Below are 16,426 nucleotides of genomic sequence, written 5' to 3' on the forward strand. Positions count from 1 at the left end.
GTATCGTTGAAGTAAAAAAAGTATCGAGCCGATAAAGACCAGTTTTTTCCAGTATCTTCGAGATAAAAGGCAGTATACTTATAGGTCTATAATTGTTAAAGCTCTGTTTGTCTCCGGATTTATAAATCGGCTTTATAACAGCTCTTTTCAGGGGCAGAGGGAATACATTTTGTCGTAAACAAAGATTCATAAGATATACAAGGTGTCTACGTATTACACGAAAAGTTGCTTTAAATATGCGTGCATTGATACCGTCGATCCCAGCGCCAACATTTTTCGCACCTTTTACGATTTCTTCAAGTTCTACTTCATTTGTATCTGTGAAAGATGATATTGTATTTCCTATTTCACTAGGAAAGCTTCCCAATGGGTCGATATGACTAGGGGGAATCAGTTCCTCCAGTTGTTTTCCAACCTGTGAGAAGTACGAGTTGAAAGATTTAGCAATCTTTTCTGGATCTTTGACAATATCATTGTCAATCTTAAAAGCGGTAGATATTTTCCTTCAGGCGCGTTGCCTTTAGTCATTTCATTAAGTATTCGCCAGGTTTCTTTAGGACCACAGTCATGCAGTGCAGTTTGGTAGTAAATCTTTTTAGCATTCCGTAAAACTTTAGTGAACATGTTCTTGTATTTCTTATAACTGCTTATGTTATAAGTAGTAGGATGTTTGCACTTGATACGAAACAGCTCATTTTTCTTATTAATTGAAGCGAGTAGGCCAGGAGTGATCCATGGCTTAATTGGCGTACTTTTGCGGGAAGGTGTATAGGTACTACTGTACCTAGCAATCCCGGACGTATACGCATCAATTAAAATTTTACACGCATTCTCTGCATTTGTTTCCTGAAAGAAGTCTGTCAGTTCCGTCTGCAAGTAAGATCGTAAATCATGTATCTTGTGATAATTAAATGAGGTAACAGTCTGTTTTGTAAGATTATGTCTGTCATTTTTAAGAGTGAGACCAACAAGGATAGGAAAGTGATCGGATATATCACTTATGATAATACCTGATCTTTCTATTATGTCAAGATTGTTGGAAAAGAAATTATTAAGGAGAGAAGCACTTTCAGCAGCCAGCCTCGTAGTTCTTGAGATACAAGGGAAATAGCCGTGAGAAGTAAACATGTTAAAAAAGCTCTCAACAGAGGATTCTGTTGATGTGTGAAAAAGGTCAAAGTTAAAATCCCCTGCAATTATAACATTTTTTAAGTATGACCAATTTCTTCTAATACCTCTGTCATTTTTTCTATAAATAGTGTTGAATTAACTCTTGGTGGTCTATACACAACCCCAATTATGAACTTAATGGACTGCAGAGTACATTCTACAAATGTAGCTTCAACCCCAGCTATGTTGATATGCTGCATGAGAGATGTTGAATTTATGCATTCATTGCATACATATAGTGCTACTCCTCCACCAGTTCTATCTTGGCGACTGTTGAATATAGATGTGTAGCCATCTAGATGTCTATATTGTTCGGTGCTTGAGTCCAGCCAAGTTTCTGATAAGCAAATGATGCTCCAATGTTTACCTGTAGTGAAGAGGAAAGTTTGGAATTCCTCGAACTTATCATTAGTTAAGATAGATCTGGTGTTAACATGTAAGATGAGGAGTTCAGTGCTGTGCTTATGTAAGAATGATCCAGGACTGGAGGATACAACATGTTTACAATCATTTCTGAGCTGCTCAAACCTCTGATGTTGAAACGAGAGCCCTGATGGGCCGATATTTTTAAATGGATCAATGACTTTGTCATTAAGGAGAGGTGGAATATGTTCATATGGATCTATTTGCATATGACACTATGCAAACTAGCAGTGATCCACACGAAAGGTGGGAAAAACAAAAGATACACTGATTGGGAATGGATGTCAGTAAGTTTAACATCCATGAACAGATGTAAAGCAAGTATAAGTAACACAAAAAGATTCATACCAATACAGCCATTCGCTGTATGACACGCTGCCTATATATTGATGAATTAACTGCCAAGTAAACCGATCCACGGCACACCGATCTAGCACTCTACCACGCGGCGCCACCGTATACATAGGTGGCGCTACTGTTGTGTCCCAGCTTCCAATAGGCATCAGGCAACTTGGCAGGTGAAGGGTGGGTGGAGGACAGCAGCGCCCAAACATGTGCCTGTGCAAATAATATCCCGAAAATAAACAATCCATCATGTCGTTAGCAAAATTTGTATGGCAAGTTCGATGTTTATCCATATCCTGGAGGCTGGAGTATCAGTTTTGTCTAAGGAAAGTGGATCATTTTTCGCTAATTAATTTCCACTAATAAATTGCGCTAATAATTTCCCATGTTTCATCCTATGTATGCCTCACTCGATTGGACAAACATAAATGCATTATATCACAATTTTAAATAAGACTGCCCCGTCTGTAGGCTCCTGCCTCACTCGCTCACCTTGCTGTCGCCTTCCTCGGTTTTACCGGCGCCCAGGGTCAGCACCACCAGTTCCCTGTGCCTCGGCCCCACCCCGGTCCCAGTGTGCCCGTCTGACGCCTCTCGCTCACCTTGCTATCTCCCTCCTCGGTTTTACCGGCGTCCAGGGCCAGCACCCCGCCGGTGGAGAGCTGCTGCTCAGTAGCGGAGGCGTCGGCAGACTCCTCCTGTTCCTCCGTCGACGGCTCCACCTGACGGTAACGACGGCACACCGTCACACATTGACATACACTTTGGTAGATACACGTTCTCTGAGACACAACAAGACATATTCAGATAGACACAGTCAGATACACTCATTCAACATACAAAGGCTGTCTAAATCAGGGATGCGGAGCCGTGGAAATTTCAGACAGATTCGGCTCCGGCTCCGGCTTCGGAGAAATAAAATGGCTCCGGCTCCGGCTCTGGCTCCGGGTGAAATGTCATGGCGGCTCCGTCTCCGGCTCCAGCTCCCGGCAAAAAATGTGCCGGCTCCGGCTCCGCACCCCTGGTCTAAAAGATACGTCCTGCTTGACGACTCTGTCTGTCTGACACCCACCTGTTCGGCGACTATCTGACAGACACCGGACACGCAGAGGCTGTCCTGACACACGCAAGCTGGTCCAGAAACTGACAGACATACACCCGTCCGGAGAGTGTCTAACGAACCCACCTGTCCGGAGACTGTCTAACGAGCCCGCCTATCCGGAGACTGTGTGACGAACCCACCTGTCCGGCGGCGGCCAGCAGCTCGTCGTAGTCTATTCCGAGCGCGGCCGCCTGACTGGGGGTCAGTCGGACCGTCTGCTGCTGGCCGGTCTCGTCCTGCAGCACGGCCAGTACACCCTCCTCGCCGTCCTCTGCGTCCGCCAGCTCCACGGCGTCACCGCTGGCCCCGCCGGCAGCGGCGCCGCCATCGTCCTGTACCTCTGTGGGCGCGCACACAGACAGCAGAGTGGTTGGGTTAGACTCAGCGGTACCGCTTACTGGGACGGACAGCTTCGGCAATGCAACTCACGATCTGGTAACTTTCAGCAGCTACGCCGCAGCTAAGGTTGCAGCATAGCCAAGTCACTAAGTCTCTGTTAGCAATGTGGTCGTCCGCCCACAATTCACATTAAGTGGGTCGGTCAGGAAATACACGGAACACGGAACCATCGGCCCTGGCCTATTTGGAAAAATGAAATGCTGCATCCGCCTCCATCATTGGTCGGCGTTAGCACCACCGACAAATTAGGCACCAACAATCGATTCCATACTCCGTCCCCATTTGCAGAGGCGCTTACCGAGCACGGTGCCCGCCTGCTGCTGCTCCTCGGTGGCGGTGGCGCCCCGTCCAGCCAGCTGCGCCAGCGCCTGCTGCAGTACGTCCTCCGAGATGTCGCCGCCTCCCTCCAGGTACACGGCCTGGCCGTCCACCAGAAACACGCGCTGGTCGCCGGCGCCGCTCATCGCTGCTGCCGCCGGCGCCCGCTGCCGCACACCGCACCGGGGGTTGTGAGGCAGGAGGCCACTGATTAGAGGGCAGATGCCCCCGTGACCGGGCATTGGACACAGGTTTACACTACTGGCTATATCTTACTACCGATTAGGGCACAAGACAGTGACAGCGCCATACATCTCTTGGCAAAAATGTATCTTAGACACGCATTGTGCATGCAACGATTGTACAAAATGTGCATGATTACCTGACTTGTGGCTTGCTGGTGCATATTCATCCCTGAACATTTTGGCAGGCAGCTGACACAAAAGTGCACATGTCTCGAATAAATATCATTCGCATCACCATGAGAACAGGACTGCATATAAAAATGAGTACCTACATCACATGAGCTGCAAAATTCAAGACAACTCTTAAATAACAACTCTTGTGAATGATTATCCTGAGGTAATAAACTCCACAAATGCCATCTTTTCTGATGTTTCAAAGCTACACTACCCACATGGTAGATAAATAATAAATTGAAAATAGAAATCAGATTGCACTCACTGCCAATGTCTAAATTGTGGAGTAAATCATTTCCCATCTAATGCATCTTCAAAGAGAAAATGTCACTTTTTACTACATAACTACATTCAAAGGATTATTTTTTACAGTCATTCTGGCATCCTTAACATGACTAAATGGTAAGGCATTTACATAATCACTTGTCTTCCATTTCATTTCTGAATTCTTTTATGTAGTGAGCCACCAGCTTCTAGCAAACACTTGAAGCTAAGTAATGTAATGCAAAATTAAAGCTTAGGTTGGTTTCAGTACAGTCCAGCTTAGCATTTCATCACTAGTTTCTTAATCAGCCTGTCTAATTGCTTCAAGTGCTTAAGTGGAAGGCACAGGTGAAGCTTTAAGCTGAAAGTATAATATTACTCTTGATTTCACTTTTGATTTTATATTCATCGCAATGGCATGTCTCATGCCATATTTACATTTGCACTCAAAGTGATTCAAAAGACTTTAAATCTGACCAATACAAACCTCTCTTTGCTTAATTGCAGGTACTTAAAAAAATCAGAAGGTCCAGTTCATAAATTCACTAAGCAATTAGTCATACATGACTGTTAATTTTGGCAGTTAGGGTTAGGAAATCATCTAAAAATATTTGTTAGGCTGGGTGAACCTGAGGAGTGTAAGATAGTGATTTGAAACATTTTCTTACACTTATTTTTTATTAATGTGACAATATGTCACAGCATAATTTGCTAATTCAGTGGCAATGCTACAAAACTCTAGGAACACACCATGTTTTTCATAATTATCTGACTAACTTATGATCCTCTAGTCTGTCAACAAGAATAAAAAAACATCCTTACCTCGCACTCAAATATTACGCGGAGACCCTAGGTCAAGATTGAGATGCTCCAAGCCTCGGATCACCTGAAAAAGATGATAATGAAAAGTTATGAGATAAGAACCAAAAAGGCAACATCCAATCAGTGCAAATGTCAGTGGCACGGGAACTTGTATGTATGTATGTATGTATGTATTACAATTGCAGGGCAATCCACAATGCATCGTGGCTATTACAGCCCCAAGTCATAAGCTCATGGATAAAAGCATGCAGGTCAGAATCGTCACATTCATAAGCCGACAAACACCACACATCACACATCACACAGCTAAACGCGCTCACGCACCCGGCGCCATCAGCTGAGCCCGCACCGCTCGAGCGAAACACCGGTGGGACATCTCTGCGACACCGGCGGGCAGCGAGTTATATAGGGACGGCGCGCGGTACGCAAACCGGCGCCTCCCGGCCTCTGTCCTCGGCCGGGGTAGGCGGAAGAGGCCGTCCTGCCTGGTCGTTCTCTGGCGCACATCGCGGCAGCGAGTAAACGCGTCAGCCAGTGACTCAGGCTCGCCCCACCGCAGCACCTTGTACGCGAGAGTCAGCGTCTGCGCCTCCATCATCTGCCGTGGCATCATCCAGCGCAGCTGCTCCCGCAGATCGGACACATGATCGAATTTACGTTTGCCGAAAATCACTCTCACCGCAAAGTTAAGTATCTTGAGGAGCCTGTCTAAGTTTTTTTGCGTGCCGTTTCCGTATACCGAGAGACAGTATCCGATCCGCGAGAGCACCAGCGCCGTCACCAACACCTTGATGACGCCATCGGGAAGGTAGTGTCGACAGTGGGATAGGCCGATCAGTACACCCATGCACTGACGGCTCAGCTCGGACACATGCGATTCCCAGGACAGAGCACTGTCGAAGACGACACCCAGGTTTCTCACCTCCGCTTGTGGTTTCAAGACTACGTTGCAAAAATTTACCTCAATGTCCGGAAGTGATCGGAGATTCTGACGACTGCCAAAGACGGCGAGCTGGGTTTTGTTAGCGTTGACCTTGAGAGCATGAGAGATAAACCAGCGACTGAGTGATTCTAAGGAGCGTTCCATGCGCGAGGTGAGTCCCCTGAGGTCGTCCTTCGGGCCGCTCACCAACACCTGGGTGTCGTCGGCGTACTGGTACACGAGTGCTCCCTCAGCGTGTAATGACAAGTCATTAGAGAAGACGGTAAACAGGAGCGGACCCAGTACAGAACCTTGGAAGACACCCATGTTGTTGGCGAGCGGCCGAGACAGCACCCTGAACTTCTTCCAGACTGGGGGGCTGAACCATAATAGAGATCAATCTAGGGTACCCCCAAATATAATTTTCTCACCGGTTTTAGGCCACTTATTTTTCAGACCTTTGCCTTTTCAACGAAAAAAAACAAAAATATTTGCAAAAAAGTGAGGTATTCCATATCAGCTGACTGAGTGGCAACCTGGAATCAAGGTTTTAATCTGCCAAATGAGTTGCCGAGCCAGTGAAAGAGGTGGATTTTTTCACACATGCTTTCTTCCTTTGTGACCCACAACCCCTAATTTGGGGAGGACAAGCTGCCCAAACAGTTCCTGGCCTCATGAAAAGTTGTGGGGCACCACCCCCACAGCCCCAGAGTTGTGGGGGCAAGCTTCCCCCCTGCCCCCTTCCCCATGGTTCCCGCGCCTATGTATGAATCTATGAATTTATGTTGGTAGATTTCTGATTTCGATTCCTCCAGCTATGGGGGGGGGCTCAAATACATTATGAACCCCCTAGCCGAAATGTTGGGGCGGGGCCCCGCTAGCCCCTGGATCCCGCGCCACTGCACAATGTGCATCATTGTGGTGACTTGAAGTATCAAAAATGTCAGATTGGCAATTCAATTTCAATCTGCAAAGAGGTAAGCTGACATTTGCTGCCATGCTTCCACATCAAGCAGATGTTATCAGGAACCAGAACCAGTATGATTGCAAAAACTTACAACAGTCATTGCCATTTATGCAAATAATAGCAATATTGCCAACAAAACACCGGGCAAATGTTTAAAAATGATAAAAGCAGACAATTTTCAAAACAATGTCTGCGCCACTTTTGCCTAAGAATTACGATGAAGAAATAGTTCGGAAAATAAAAACAAATGAAAAGACAAATAACAAATCATGGATTTTTGTGATTAAACAAAAGTGTACATGACAAAAAATAATCATACACCACAGTTCCCATGATCAGCACGCGAAAATTCAAGGAACAAAGCAACGGACTCACCCAATCAATGGCATTCCTTCAACAACCGACGCCATTTGCCAAAAATGGTCCGACGAAGGATTGCTGCCATATTTCTGGCGACGAAGGCGTGACGCCTGTCTTGACGGATGACGCCAAAACCCTATATAGGGCCTTGGATCAAGATTACTTTAGCCTTGGATGACGCTTCGAATGGCCCGTATGGTCCGTACGCTTGGGCCGTACGTACATAGGACTATATGCGGCCCGTACGGTCGTATCAAATGGAGATATTTTGTTTTGGCGGGCACGAAATGGGTCGAACAAGCGGGCGGATCCGGGATCAGGATGCCCGATGCAGAATTGCAGAGACTAGACTTAGAGCCTTAGAGAGGCAGTGCCTACCAAAATTGTGCCTACGAGTAGTAAAGTAATCTTGGTGCCTAGGCCCAGTTTGGCTCCGGACCCGGAGCGGTCGCGGTCGGTCGGATGCGGATCTGGAGGCGAGGGATGAGAGCACGAGACGGAATAAACGACGACCCGGCGGACTCGGCGGACGGGACGGGACGGGACGATACGCTGGGTAGGACGGACACATACGGACGGACACGAACGAGACTCGGACACGGGCGAGACTCGGACACGGACGGGATGGACGACGGGACGGACACGGACGGGACGGACACGGACGGGACGGACACATACGGACGGACACGGACGGAACGGACACGGACGGAACGGACACGGACGGAACGGAGTACGGACACGGACGGAACGGAGTACGGACACGGACGGAACGGAGTACGGACACGGACGGAACGGAGTACGGACACGGACGGAACGGACACGGACACGGACGGAACGGACACGGACGGAACGGACACGGACGGAACGGACACGGACGGAACGGACACGGACGGAACGGACACGGACGGAACGGACACGGACGGAACGGACACGGACGGAACGGACACGGACGGAACGGACACGGACGGAACGGACACGGACGGAACGGACACGGACGGAACGGAGTACGGACACGGACGGAACGGACACGGACGGGACGGACACGGGCGAGCGGATGAAGTGACAGTTTATCGGATTTTTAAATACCCGCCTAAGTGGATGGATTGACAAGAATGAGGTACAGATAGAAATTCTGTGGGTGCTAGCTGAGTAAAAAAAGGATGGGAGGAAAGACGGATAGGACGGGTCGCGGGAGATTAAATGGATTAAGATTAAAGGGAGACATTAAACAGTAGGTAAGAGGCAGGCCGCAGGGAGGCGGTTTTCACGGACCAAGGCATAAAAGACGAACTGACAGTCTGACGGACAGAATGTCCACCCGTCCGTCGCTTCCACCTTCAGGATGTTAAAATATCCTTCTCGTCCACGCCGCGAACCTCGCTCCGGGCTGGACAGGCAACTTTATCTCATGCGTGATGCGGGCTGCTCCCTTGGAGCGGCACCGCTGGATCCCAAGGGAGCACACCCGTATCCAGGTGCAGAGAGTGCTTGGGGGGGGGGGGGGCTGGTCGGCTTATCTATTCGGACGGGCTCAGCCCCGGCGACTCTCTAGGGTGTCTGCCCAGACCAATGTCTCCCCCTAATTCCTATCATCCTTCCACCTCTGAAATGGTCTCGCCAGACCGAAAGGGTCTGACAAGAGACGGGTGAGAAACGACAAGGAGGGCGACCAAGCCTGTCATCGCTGTTCCGAAGCAGAGTCCAGAGAGACAGAGACGGTTTAACGGACAGAGACGGACGGGCAGAAGGTATAGCCAATAGACTACGGCCGTTGGAAGGGAACGAGACGTGTGCCAATGAAGAATCAACGGACACAGTTTTGGGTACCGGATCAAGACGAACGAATGGATAGAATGTTGCAGATATGGTAGTAGGTACTTGCGTGTATATACCTACAGAGGATACGACACGGAATGCCAAAAAAGCAGGAAGATGCGTACAGGCAAGCAGCGCACCGAGTGGGACATATACCTGGATTGGGCCTGGGCGGAAGGACATGCACGCATTGAACTACGAGTACCGACAAGGCTATGGCAGAAGGACAAATGCAGCGAGATGAGACTGACGAGAGAGCCAAACGGAATGCGATGGTTATATAAACATAGGTATCTATCTATCTATCTATGTAGGCCTACGTATCTATCCAAGCGCCATAGGTGGCGGAACGGGGAGGGCACCGGGGCACCGCCCCCCCTTTGAGTTTGACATTTTAACATTAGCCCTATGGGCGTTGCATGGAAAGAATGGGACCAAAAGTCGGCAGTGCCCCCCCCCCCCTTAATTGAAGATGTTCCGCCACTACTGCCAAGCGCTTTAACTCGAGACGCATCGAAAGACGGTCACGTTTTACTAAAAATGTCCTGTTTCTTATTTATTACTTATTGCTCAGGAGTGCAAACAATAAAAGGAAATGTAGATAAACCACCGAAAAAAAGACGTTTCGGCCTCATACTGCAAGGACTTCGTAGCTTTGCATAGTAGGTATGTCTTCCACAATAACACAAGGGAAATGCATGCACTGCACTATCACCGGCATACAAGAAGGCCATGGTAACGACATATGCCTGAAATATTGCCCCTTTAAAATAAATTATTTATCTGAATAGTAGCTACATAGGTACTATAATATTATCTTGTTGATATATTCGAGGACTGCGACACATACCTATGATGATCAATGACAATGTCCGCCGTCTGACGTAAGCATATAAGGTGAGCGGTGCTGATTATAGTCTCGTAACTAGACGATTATATGGCCCAACGACTCAGAAGTACTCTCTTCGTGTCGATAGACGAGGTGCTCTATCACAGACATCGCTAATTCGAACGCACGGTGCTTATTGGGAGCTGATAACCCAAAGCGATGCGCATATCCTCATAACAGTCCTAACCGAGTAAAGCATATCAGATAAAATATTATATATCGATCTGTTAACTCTAAAAACCCTCAGCGTCTTATTAAGCATTCGTTCCATCATTCGTTTTAGCAGCGCCGTCTCTCATCCGTCTAAATTCGGCATCGCCTTCCACCTTGATCAACCCCGCCTACCGGCCTCGCACCACCCAGAGCATCCTCCACTCGGCGGCACCATCTCCCACTGACGCTTCATCACTACCCACTGTCCCAGCCGCTCCTCCCTCAGCGCCGGCCGGCACAGGCCGAGCGGTACATCATCTCCGCCGCCAGAACTACTGTGGACAGCACAGCGCCCAGCGCGAGCAGCAGGAACGCCGAGACGAGGTCGGCCAGCGCCAGCGGCTGGCTGCCTACGTCGGTGAAGATGAGGCCCGTGCTGCAGTTGGATGGCGCCGGCCAGTACATGCCGCGCCACTTGCCGAACAGGCCCATCTCGCTCATACGGAGAAACCTGCGGCGAGGAACACGCGGAGGAGGCGAGGACGGGCGTTATTGAACGTTATTGTAAGGAGAAACATGTAGGGGAGAGCGGGGAGAGTTGTATCATGTCCAAGTTGTATCAGGGCGAATTGTGCCAAACTTATCCAATAGATAGCGCTCGTGACACGACCAGCCGACGAGGTTTTCCGGGCGCCATCTTTCCCTGTTCTGTCGTGTGGCTGGGTGGACGCGTCTCGAGGAGAGAGCCGATTTTATGCTTTTTTAATGTCATTCTAAAAAAATGAGTTACAAGAAAATGTGTGTTTGGGGCATTTAGATGTGCACGAATTTGAAAGATCTCCGTAGCGGTGGTGAGGGTAGGTTCTAAGGCTTCGTGAGTGAAAATGGATTTCTCCAGCTGTCCGCTGTTTTTGAGCACGAGGATGTTTTTTCCAAGATGGCGGCGAGGTACATGTTGTATCAGAGCCGGGTGGGGTATGTTGTAACATGTATGTATGTATGGGCATGTTGCTTTTGATCGCGAAAGCTAGGCCCTGTCTCGCGTTTGTAGGTAGCTAGTCAATACTCGTTCCATTTCGGCACAATGTGTTGGCTTCTTTGCTCTTAACGGGCCACTTTTGCATCTAGTCTGTTGATGTTTCGTTCGTTTCGATGTTTCGTTCGGATTGCATTGACCTAAGTTTGGTCTAATAAAAGTGAAGCCTTTGAGCATAAACATTGTATTAACCCCATTTAATGTTGTTATGTTCAAAACCAGTAGCAAGCACACTCCCTGAAACGTGAAATGCCTAGTGATACAAATTACCCCACCATGTGATACAACTCACCCAAGCCATGGGGCAAGTTGTATCAAAAACATTGTTCTATTCGGCAGACCGTAGAAGAAAAACTGGTAGAGGTAGCGGAAAAGTTACTTTGGACAAAAAAGCAGAAGAATCAAGGAAGGATATAGTATGGAAATAATGAGTTTATCACGGATAGTTACGAGGTTATGGGTCTCGGAGTAAAAACTGACACAACCCACCCCACTCTCCCCTACATTCGCTGTCCACAATGACAGCGACACAATGTGGGATCATTTGTCGAACAATCGTCGGACGTATGATTGAAAAAAACGTGCAAGTACACAAACATCCGGATAAGGTTTGATTGACACAAAATGGCCAGTATCTATAGTGGCTCATCATCAACAATGCACACAAAGGCCGGTCTTCGATAACACTGCCTTATAGTGCGAGCAATTCTCTAAGGGCACAATAGTTCATCAAAGTCTTGTAGGTATTACGACACGGAATCAATACCTGCGTGCATCACACTTTGTTCGTAGACGGTGTATGCTATCAACCATGCTGCTCTATTGTCGTATCATCGACCGTTAGGGGCCTGCCCAAACATCCGGTGCTTCGTTTCACGGCGGCGGCTGATGGGCGTCCTATCACACTCTCAGAAATAATCACCCAGTCTGGTGCAGCCCTCCACGGTTCCACGCCGGCACGCCACTCACTCGAGGTCGAAGAGCTCCTTCAGTGGACTGCCGGTCTGCAGCACCCAGCCGAATCCCACTGTGTAAAACTCGCGCGCCGCTATCTGCAGACGACACTGACCCGTACGCTGAAAGTCCTCGTCGAGCGCAAAGTCCAGGAAAGAACGCTCCTGAAAACGGAGAACCGAGCTTCAAACTTAGGAATAGTGTGATTTGAAATAGGACTAAAACTTTGGCTCGTAAACGTTTAGATTTTAGAATCACCATAAATCACTCTCATGGCACGGGCAATCAGGCCTTGTCCTGCCGTGACCTCGACTGAAGGTCACTCCGTCATGACCTAGCATCTGTGACGCCCCGACTGACCTTGATGAAGGCCCACTCGCCGGTAAGCACCTTGTCGACGCCCTCGTAATCTGTGGTGACCTTACTATCGGCGTACCGAGTGGCCATTTGTCGGAACACGGCTGAGCCCGACGACTGAAACGGAACGCGACTTTAGCGGGGACAGGAACAGGGCTCAGACTGGAGCAGAATGGCGAGAGATAGAGACGGGACTGGCCGAAACGAATACAGATACAGATACGGAATACAGAGTCACTGTGACGGCATGTGAATGAAACGGTGCAAGAAGGATGGAGAGTGGATAAATGAAACACAAAAGAAAGGTTGAAATGTTCATAAACAAATATTTGACGAGATTTAACTTACGAAATATGAACTACCTAGTCTCGAGAGTTGATACGAGTTGACAGTAAGCGAAACGCCCTAAGCGTATTTTTTTTACGATGTGAGCCTAAAATATAGATGCATAAGCATAGTTAGAGGGACTTGACTGCATGGCCTAAAGCAGTATTCCTTCTTACAAATAAATAGCTCTACCGGCCTCTACCTGCAGGCTGCAGAAATCAGCTTGTCTCACCCTGAACAGATTGTCCATGGACGAGTAGATGCGGTAGGTCCATTTGATTTCGTCCTGGAAAGCCAGCTCCTCTAAAGACTCGATCGAGTCTGCCACAGTCGGCACGGTCAGAGACGCTATCAGCGTCCCTGCGTACAGTTCAGGGGATGAATTAGTGGGCTTTAAGTGGGTGGGAGAAAAACGGTTATTGGTGGGGCAAAATGGCAAGTTGCCCCACCAGCTGTATAGGAAGCTCCACTCCTGGGCAGATCCAGAAATGCGGCCTTGGACGCTGCGGGCCGGAGGGGTGTGTGGGGGGGGGGGGGCATAGCCCTAGTCCCTAGAAAAGCTTCTCCAAGTTCCAAAAACTTATCGGATTTTGATTCTTCACGCACTGCTGTGCAGTTAAAAACAAGCTTTTCCTCATAGAATTTGCGGAGTTTTCTTTTTAATGTCTAAAAAAACACTAATATTTGTCAATTTCAGGCGTTGCGGGGGCATGGCTCTAAATGCCCCCTCCGCTGGATCCGCCAGTGACGTGCTAAATGTTCAGAAATCAGAATGTATGTGTTGCCGCCTCATCACGTTATTCCGATACGGTATTGTACATATTTGTAAATAGTCTGTCATGTGGCGGCGCCGTTAGTTATATTCGCGTGCGATGCCCGCGAGATTTAATTTAAATTTCCAGGTCATCGAAAAAGGCTAAAATTGGTGGGTTTTCGATTGCTGTATTACGATGCGTAGTTTTGTGTATACTAATTGATTTAGCTCTGAGCCGTAAGATGCATAAAGCTTTAACGACATGACATGACATAGAGATGAACTAAGATTTGAATAAATCATTAGCTGAAGTTTCGCATTTCACCAAAGGCATCTCACCCAACGAATCGAAAATAATGTCCGTTACAGCGAACAGCGGCTCGGCGGCTACAGTTAAAGCTTTAGCATTTAACTTAACTTAAAGCTGATGGATTAAAGTAAAGGCTTAAAGTTAAGGCTTTGTTCGAAGTCAAAGCTTGCATTTAGTTTAAAGGCTTTGCATTTAAAACTTTTCACAGTTAAGTTTAAACTGATGCATTCAAGCTAAAGCATTTAGTTAAAGCCAGTGCATTCAAGTAAAAGCTTTAAGATAAAGCTTTGTGCGAAGTTAAAGCCAAACGAGAAGGTAAAGCGTAGAACTATGCAAGAACAATGACATATTTGGATGTAAGCGAGATTAAGTTGGCAAGACTGCAATAGCTTGCGAGATGAGGCCTAAGAATGATTGCAAGATGTGAAAAGCTCTTGTATTTCCAAGGAAACGACGGCTTTAGTGGACTTGCGTGACAGATTGACTGCACCAATTGAAAACGTCTGAAGGCAAGTTCATACGCGCTTCACGGCTGACGTCTCGTCTCGTCCTGGCCTGACGTGAGAGACGATCGCATTCAACGCATCACAGCAGATCAATCGGTCCACTGTGCTGCATTTGATTGGTTAATCGGACGCAACTCGCGGAAGTCACAAAATGGACAAGCTTGACAGACTTACCGTGAGTGAGTTGAAAGAGCGACTGAGGGAGAGACACGCAAATATTAAGGGCACGAAGGCCGTTCTAGTTCGACGTTTGCAAGAGCTTATGAGACATGAAAAGGACGATGGTTCTAGCAGGAACCGGGAAGACGCCGATTACAACGGACAAGATAACGACTCCATAACTGAGGCGGCGTTGAATGACCAATCCGTGTGTGGCGAGTCAGTTGTCTCTTGTCACACTTCCGCCTCTGCCGCCTCAGTGCGCTCACTGCGAGCTATTGAAGCGACAAAAAGAGCTGCATTGCTGGTACGAGCCTCGTTTCTGCAGGAGAAACGTAAAATCGAATTGGAGGAGCTGAATCTTCGGCTTCGTAGAGAGGAACTAATGATAAGAACCGAGCTTGCAGAATCGGAGGCAAGAGAGAAGATCCTGGCGGAAGCTGATCAGCCAGAGGGCATGGCGGCCACGGCACGACCAGTCACATCCTTCTCCGACCGACAAAACCAGCTGTCCTCTCAGTCTCTGACTTCTGGGAATGCTGAGCCAGAAACAGGGCTCAGGAACCCTACTCAAGAGCGTCGCTGTTCTGATGGACCGTCTGGGAGATCGCGGGAGCCCACCACGCACGAGGCTAGGAGCACAGACGACTCGGAGGCAGCAGGAGCAGCGACAGAGCAGAGGGGTCATACAGAGTCTCAGCAGTCACAGCAGGCAGACTACTCAAGGGTGCTGCTCACTCAGCTTCAGAAGGGCCAGTTGCCTAAGCTGGAGATACCGGTCTTCGACGGCGATGTAACGAAGTATCGCAGTTTTGTTAGAGCTTTCGACTCCAGAGTCGCCAGTAAAACTGATGATCCCGACGAGAGGCTTTATTATCTTCAGACCTATTTGCGCGGGAAGCCTCTTGATATCGTACGTGGATGCGCCCTATGTCAGATGGGTCGGGTTATCTGGAGGCCAGGCGCCTGCTCAACAGGCGATATGGAGACCCTGATTCGGTGTCTTCAGCATTTATCGACATTCTGACTGATTGGAATTCTATCAAGCCGGGTGATGTGGACAGCCTGGACAAGTTCTCCATCGCGCTCACGTCGTGTTTCAACGTGATGAAAGATGTACCTCCAGGGTCGAGAGAGACCGACCATCCAAGAACGATGCGCAAGATAGTGGAAAAGCTTCCCTATCACTGCCAGGACAGCTGGCGCAATAGAGTGATACAAATAAAGGAAGAAGCAAACAGAAAGGTGACATTTGAAGACATCGTAGTTTTCGTTGACAGAGAAGTGAGAAAAATCACAGATCCTACCTTCGGGAAGCTGACCAAGCCAGATGGAAGCGGTAAGAAGCCTCATATCGTGTCTGCAACAGGTGTCAATAAGGACGCATCTCCTCGGGTGATGACGTGCCTGTACTGTGCCGAGCAGCATTCAACGGATTCCTGTGAGAGGCTGAATCATGAGCCCTATGAAAAGAGAAGAACGTTCATCGTTGAACAAAGACTTTGCTTCGGGTGCCTTCGGCAGCGGCATCAGATCAGTGTGTGCACAAAAAGGCTGTCCTGCAAGATCTGCAAGGGTCGCCATCCGACTCCGCTGCACAACGACAAGCAGGCATCTCCTTCCGAATTTTCTGCTACAAGCAAGCAAAGCAGTGG

At 48.3% G+C, this 16,426-nt stretch overlaps 2 protein-coding genes across 2 annotated transcripts in view; both read right to left on the reverse strand.

Moving 5' to 3' along the window:
* Positions 1–2,540: 2,540 nt before the first annotated feature.
* LOC122370629 lies at positions 2,541–7,559 on the reverse strand (the record flags this gene model as incomplete). The annotated part of the gene is made up of 5 exons (XM_043346379.1): positions 7,527–7,559; positions 5,263–5,326; positions 3,738–3,924; positions 3,181–3,380; positions 2,541–2,660 (listed from the first exon to the last, which is right to left on the reverse strand). Coding segments are annotated over exons 3-5 (486 nt in total), but the record flags the coding sequence as incomplete, so codon positions are not given.
* A 2,331-nt stretch (positions 7,560–9,890) lies between these two features.
* LOC122370636 (glutamate receptor ionotropic, delta-1-like) overlaps positions 9,891–16,426 on the reverse strand; it is a 32,755-nt gene continuing 26,219 nt past the window's right edge. The window contains exons 8-11 of the mRNA XM_043346397.1: positions 13,275–13,402; positions 12,719–12,832; positions 12,374–12,522; positions 9,891–10,879 (exon numbers count right to left, since the gene is read on the reverse strand). Of these exons, the coding sequence (XP_043202332.1) occupies positions 10,651–10,879; positions 12,374–12,522; positions 12,719–12,832; positions 13,275–13,402 (620 nt within the window). The 3' untranslated portion in view covers positions 9,891–10,650. The remainder of the gene's footprint in view (positions 10,880–12,373; positions 12,523–12,718; positions 12,833–13,274; positions 13,403–16,426) is intronic.

The sequence above is a fragment of the Amphibalanus amphitrite genome, unplaced genomic scaffold (assembly GCF_019059575.1).
Source record: "Amphibalanus amphitrite isolate SeventyFive unplaced genomic scaffold, NRLGWU_Aamphi_draft 001152F_arrow, whole genome shotgun sequence".
NCBI classification, from domain to species: Eukaryota; Metazoa; Arthropoda; class Thecostraca; order Balanomorpha; family Balanidae; genus Amphibalanus; species Amphibalanus amphitrite.